The 7,273-nt window shown below is 34.5% G+C and overlaps 1 protein-coding gene across 10 annotated transcripts in view; it reads left to right on the top strand.

The window, feature by feature from the left end:
- The window catches only part of foxp2 (forkhead box P2), a 187,099-nt gene extending 183,432 nt beyond the window's left edge, over positions 1-3,667 (top strand). For all 10 annotated transcript variants that reach the window (XM_015352618.2, XM_015352619.2, XM_015352625.2 and 7 more), the window contains one exon: positions 182-3,667. In XM_015352618.2, the coding sequence (XP_015208104.1) occupies positions 182-326 (145 nt within the window). In that variant the 3' untranslated portion in view covers positions 327-3,667. The remainder of the gene's footprint in view (positions 1-181) is intronic.
- The last annotated feature ends 3,606 nt before the right edge of the window (positions 3,668-7,273 follow it).

Consider the following 7,273-nt stretch of genomic DNA (forward strand, 5'->3'; position numbering starts at 1 on the left):
CAACCGTTTGTCAGGAGACTAAGAGAAATGTTTAGCATACCAAATGAGGAGACTTTGAACACCACCTGGGTTCTATATTTTCAACTTTCTTCAGCTAGAGAGCAGCTGATTCAATACTCTGATGATTGTATGTGTGTGTGTTTTTAACTGAAAGGAATGAACATTATATTGTTAATTTCAGGCAACCAATTCACGTCAAGGAAGAGCCATTAAACACGGAAGATGAGGAGTGTCCAATGTCATTAGTGACAACAGCCAATCACAGTCCAGAGCTGGAGGAGGACAGAGAAATTGAGGAGGAGAACTTATCTGAGGAGCTGGAGTAGCAGAGGACTTAAGAACTGCAGCTACAGGGTCACTTCACAGGACTCCATAACCACTCCACTACGAAGAATATACAGCAGACTTTTTTACTGTGACTATTTATTGAGCATGCATCAAGGAGACAGCCTAAAGGAACTATTTGTTACAGCCCTTTGGGAACCAGAAATGATGAGCATAAAATGCTTGGTTTTTAAACTATAAAGACTGATTTCCTTATAAACTCAAATGGCTCGGCCATATAAAAAAAAAGATTTGGCTAACATGGGTTCATGGATTGAATGAAAACGAGGAAGTCTGTTCTGTAGAAAGCTAATGGCCTCATATACTGCCAAAAATAGTTTTAGTTTCATTCAGTGTGAATTTCCAACCTACAGTAGTTGTTATATTAGAAACAATTGCTGATCCAGTTCAAGTTGTTGCTGTTTTATCATTTGCACAGGAGTAGTATCAGAAATTAGTGTCACTGCCTGTATGTAGCTGAAGTTTTAAATGGACCAGTATTTTTTTATGTTTGTTTTAATTTTGGCGCCACCAACTGTAAATGACATTAGTTTCCAATAACAGAACCACAGTTTTCAGACTGTTGCAAGTTTGAACTGTCCAAAAAAAGTAGGCTTCCAGTCTTTCTATTTGTGCTGAAGTGAAGTGTGATCTTAAGTTGAAAACGTAATTGTTTGTGCAAGCACTGTACTGAAAAAAATGTACTTCTGCATATTCTACAACTGTTCTCTTTACCTCCTCGTTTTGAAGCTTTGTCTACCTGCAAACAGTCAAAGGCAACAGCTAGAAACCAAAGCCAACTCTAACAATGGCCAATAGCTCAGACAGAAGCAGCCACAAGCTTTGGTCAGCCTTCTGTAACTTTAATTAGTACAAAGGATGCTTTCCAAGAACTACCTTCTGAAAACCTCTGGGATTGTTTCATTTAGCCCTGTACAAAGAAAATCAAATGATTTTGATGTGTAATTTGGTAAATAGTAGTGAGTCCACCTTAAATGCAGCAGAGATCCGCCTGCATTTATGGAAAGAGAAGGTATGATGTAAATTAAAAATAAGTGGAAACTGGTAGGAAGCAGCTAAATGTGGATCATAAATATCATTGACCAAAACAACATTTGTGTATTTATTGGAAGTGCAGAATGTGTACTGTTGTATAATTCCAGATTGGTTTAATTTACATTGCCCATTTTGTCATTGTTTTATAGTGAAAATGTAATGTTAGTGGGGCTGTCTTGTATGTTTTGTCTTTTACTTTTTTGTACAAGTTGTTCAGTACCGTCTTAAATGAAACTGAAAACATAGTAACCAAACATTTAAAAGATCTAGTAAAGCCAAAAACGTAATAATAATTTCAAGTTAATATGAAATGATCTGGCTTGGATTTCAAGTAAAAGCAAAGAATTATAGCCATTGATGTGTAGGATGTCTAAGGTGAAAATAACCTTTTCTAGGTGATATTTGCTTAATTTTTCTAGGTTTTTAATACAAAAAATACTGTATATTAATTATTTATCCATTTCTGTAAACATACAGATGTAGCTCTGGATAAATAAGTACATTCTTTAGCTGCACCAATTTCAAATTAACAATATTTATACAAAAGTAGTGGTTTTACAATAATTTGGACTTTGTTTGGTAATTGTTGAAATGTATTTAATTTTATTTATTTTAGCTGATGTCATCTAGAAAGGTTGATGTGGTTGCTTTAATGGTCATTTCTGTTTTCAGTCAAACCAAAGTTACACAAAATTCTGCCTCTTCTTATATATGGGATAGTAAAGCTAACAATACACTCCCTTTTAAAGACTTGCACACGGTCCAAATTGTTGGTATGCTGGCTTTCTTGGTCCTTGTTTTGCTAAAACTACCAATGCATAAAAAATTTTCTAATAATTTGTAATAATGCATTGCATTGTATTTAAAATACAAATGTATGTCTACTTTGTGCTTATAAAAACATATTGTATATATATTTTGCTTTTCAAGTGCTGTGCCAAGTCTTTGTAATCCTTTACTTTTTTCCCCCAACCAAGGGACCTCATAACCTGATTATGGTTATTGCTTTACAAACAGTTTTTGACAGAAGGTGGCTGCTAGAGCTTAACACACACACCAGTTCCATGGGAAGGAGCTGGTTCTTGCAACTAAGCTCATCATTTATTCTTTGCTGGAGTCAGCAAATAGACTTAAAGACATACAGAATCATCTATCACACCAAATATAAGGACACAATGTCTTTCAAAAGGGTTCTCCCACTCACCCAAAAGGCTTTGTAAAAGGTTCTACCTCTGCACAACAAATTCAGAACAATTATGACAGATTGCACGAGTCGTAAGAAAGCCACAATAGCTGTTACATTGTATTGTGCTCGTCTTAAAGACATGATCAACAGAAGGTTTACATTCCCAACGTTAGAAATGGAAGATTTGCATTGTAATAGGTTGTCTTCAAACATTTGTAGAATGATAATTTAAAAAGATTACCTGCAAGGGAGTATTGTGTTGTCAAATGCATGTCTAAAATACTTTGGTGGACTGGAAAAAAAAAGACGTAATCATTTTACCATCAGGAAGGTGGCCTAAGTGTACAATGCTAAAGTATGCATACCTCAGCTAAACTACTTTTTGGGAAGGAAAATAAAGTCTCAGCCACAGAATGCATATAACCTGTAGATTTTGCATGGGTTTTGTATAAATACTGTTTAAAATAGCTGCTTGCACATAATACCAGAAAAACCTCCAAAACTGCAATTTGCTTCTACACTAGATTTTAGGTTTGTTGGGGTTTTCTGAGATGCTTTGTCTGTATTTTGATAATTGTGCATATTATGTAAAAATGTTGGTGGACCCATAAATTACCAGACTTTTTTCTAAGAAAAAATAATGTTGCTTTAATGCATTTCATGAATTTTTACTCCTATATCATCGCTTGCTAGGAATAGCAAACCTGCTTTTTCTGCATCTGCTTTGCGTAGCTGTTGTAAGGCTTTAAACTAATATGTGTATTTATTGCTTGAACTTCTGTGCATACTTTATGAAGCATTATGTCCGGCGATTGAGTCATGTATACTTTCTACTATCATACGCTGATGACTGGGAATATGCTCCCTATGTATACAGTAAATTTTAACTGTAGCACAAAACATCTGTTTATGTATTTGGTGGATACCTTTTTATTTATCTTTTTTGAGGTAAACTAATTTTTGATACTTTTCATTACTGTGTACTGTGTTCATACCTTGAATTCTCTGACATTAGAAGTCATGGTTAAGAATTGTAACAACTGTTATTTGTTCTGTATTCATGGCTTTTCACTGCTGAATAAAATAAAGGACCAAAACTAGGATTTGAAAAGCAACTGTCTACCTCCAACATCAGGGAGTTACATGTTTTTTGTACATGTATATATATATTTTTCTTTCTGCAAAGCCACAAACATGAAAATCCAGTGGGCATAAGACTTTTATGGAATGTAAAGAAATTCATAGCAAGGCTGAGGCGTGTGAAAAAAGCAATTAAAATTTCATGGATATGTTACAAGCCTTTGTTCAAACTACCACTACCTTGAGTTTTCTTGAGATCACTGGAACACAGGAGACTATTGTCTGCCCACTGGGTCTGCAATACGATATGTGCATAGGTGCATGTGGCTCTTTGATCAAGAGCCTTGCACCCAGAAAAAGTTTAATGGAAGGTTTTCTTCTTTTAGCATAGGGTATCCTTGCTGAAAAATGGGAAAAGCTTCTAAACTGCTTCACTGTGCTTGAGCCCAAAAGGTTTAGTTCTCAGAGACTAAGTGGTATGTGGTACATGTTTACTTAGTGCATGTCCATGGCTAGCAAGTAGAATTTATGCAGTGGAAATAAGACATTTAGCCATCCATGCATAAAGAGCATGATGTTGTCTATTCACATTGTCTTCAAAATTGCATTTTCTCTACCATAGTGATTGTAGATTTTGCAACATAACATCACCAGGGACCAGCTAATGTACAAATTAGACTTTCATGTAACTTAACCACTTTTAGGACCTCCAAGGCTTTTTTCAAGAAATTGAAAATAGGGCTTATACTCAGATGTCTGTAGAGATAAAGGCGTGAGGCGTGCAAGCCAGGTTAAGAATGAAAAACACAGTTGTCCTTCTCATTTATAAGGTCTGTATTGGCAAATAAACTGGACTACCGAAGGAATCGCAAATATTGCTGTGCAGTTAAACTTATTTTAATAATAAAAAGTGGTTATGCTGTTTACATGGTGTATTGGTTACCATTACCGTTTTTACTTTACTATTTGTAAAAGTTATGTACCCCATTTTTTTCCGAGGCACTCAATACACAAGTTGGCACGCATTTCATAAAGTCTGATTTTTCAACATTGAGTATGCCTTTTTTTCCCATTGTAGATAGTTTTGATAATGCAGCTTACTGTTGCAATGCATATAACAGGGCAGGTATCTGAATCATTCTGTTGTTGAGATGAGTGTTGAAAGGAGAGGTGTTAATACGAGAACTGGTTTTTGTTTTCATCTCCAAATAGGAAGATTGAAAAGATTGGTTTAGATTTGACTAATGCATGGCATAGATACTGTATGTATTGTAGGTCACCTACACTGGTATTTTAATTGGTTTCCAAAGGTGGTACAGATAATTTGGAGATGTACAAAGACATACAGTTCAGATTGTCATAGTAGAAAACGTATAAACAGTATCTCTGTATTGAGCCATGCTGTACGTACTGTAAGTAGTTATGTTATGCGTGGAATTACATTATAACATTGAGTTCATGACCGACATGCTCCCGTTATTTTTTTCCAAAAGCTTGTTGTATAACAACTTCATTCATGCAGCAGACCTGTAATGAACTCTATAAACCTTCTCAAACATTTCTTGTGTATTCATTAAACCCAAGAAGAACTGAATTCTCAAAACTGCCATTATCGTTATAAACAAGGCTGATGTATGAATATTAGTACTTTTCTGATCTACATACTGTAATTATGTCTTTTGTAATGTGTTGTTTATGCCTAGTATGTACTCTACAAGCGGTACTACCGTGTATTAGAGTACAATGATTATTGAAACTCGTGATGCAGTTTAAGGAGGGTTATTGGTTAAAATGAGCATGAAACTCATGATTTCCACTGATCTCACAGGAGACTGTCAATCAGGCAGTTCTATGTGTCTGGTGGGTGGTGGACAGAGCAGTTACAGTTTACAGACTTCAAAACTACATTCAGAATATTTCAGAACTATAATATTCACTCGCCCACGTATCGTCTTTCATCAATACACACGTTTACTTATCAGACTATTTGCATCCCCGTCTGTGTTGGAATGTAGTACAGTAATTTAGCACAGAGATATTTGTCCTTATTTTTATCTTTTAATATAGTAGATTGTCATGTAACATGTTATTTAACACTCAATGTTCAATCAGTACTACTAGGAAAATATACTGTACAGTATGTATAAATTAGGAACTGTCACATTTTTTTATGTTATATTTCCCCAGCATTATTTGAATGCTGTTATATATGAACTGTTCTTTTAGAAACAGGTAAAAGGTTAAAAAAAAGGTAAAAAGGAACCTTCATATTCAATGATTAGGTTTTACGTAATCCAGTATTTTGCTCATGATTCTGTTATAATTCATTCCATAAAAATACCCTTTCTGCTGAAACTACAAGTTGCGCTCTCCAACCTCCACCCAAACAGAGTTTTAGTTTTTGGAGACTTTACAACCATTCTTGTCTACTTGATAGTCATTTTCTTGGCTGATAATATATACCTATGAGAAATTTTACACAAAATGGTAAGGAAAATACTAAATCATAGGATTCTCCTAAACTTATTATTTGTTTCAGAACATGGGGACATTTTTCCATTTTCAAAAATGTCAAAAAGGTTAATTTACGCAGTCTATTAATTCACCTTTTTCCTTAAAATTGCAATTGGTAAACAAAGAAACAGTTCCCTCTACCTACTAATCCTCACCAGCCTAAAACATGGAAAACTTTACTTTCTTAATTGTTTCAGGTAGTTTTTGGTTTTTTTTGTTGTGGCTTTTTTGTCACTTTCCTTTGCTCTGTATAGGTAATGTGGTTTAGCTATTTCTGATTCTCAAATATCAGTAAACAGCTAGCTAGTACATTTAGAAGAAGTTGTTGCTTTTGTGTTTATTATAGCTGCTGTTTTTTGATCATACACTTTGAAATATTCAAATACATTGATATATACAAAACACTTCATTTTTCTCTTTTTGATTCCACAGATACACAGAATTAAAACTAATAAAACTTAGGTTTAATTTGGTTAAACCAACAGTTCTACATCTACTAGCAGATAGAGAAAGAACACTACAGTATGTACAATAATGTCAGTATTAAACCTAAACATTTCAAATTGCCCCATGCCAGGCAATTTGTTCTGCAGATTTCCCTTCCCTAGTAAATTCCCTTTATGCTGTTTTTAGATGTTCATTCATTAAGCTGAAGAAGCATGCTTGGCAAGTAACAAGAAATACTCAGTAATACACAACATCAGAGACAACTCCTAAACAGTGAAATGTGTGCAATAGTATAGTCTTTCCTTTCAATGGCAATTAAATATAAATGTGCAGTAGATTGTGTGTATATATTTCACTGCTTTTCCTAAAGCTTTGTTATTTACCATGCAAAGATGGCAAAAAGTCCCGTGAATTTTTTGTCCTTAAATAAAAAACTGTGCTAAAATAAAAAGGCCCCACAGAAGATTTAATGGGAGGGAGGGATCAGAATAAGTCCCTTTCCATAAGTTGCTCTCCTCTAGTTAGTAATAGATAATGTGTTCTCTCTGTGCTTATGATGACTAAAACTATATCAGTGCATTGTGTAGCAGTAAAGAGTTGTTGATGTACACTATATTTCTGAATGTGTGTGCAAACATCTACCCACAAAGTGATTAACATGAGAAG

This window comes from Lepisosteus oculatus, chromosome 7 (assembly GCF_040954835.1).
Source record: "Lepisosteus oculatus isolate fLepOcu1 chromosome 7, fLepOcu1.hap2, whole genome shotgun sequence".
NCBI lineage: Eukaryota > Metazoa > Chordata > Actinopteri > Semionotiformes > Lepisosteidae > Lepisosteus > Lepisosteus oculatus.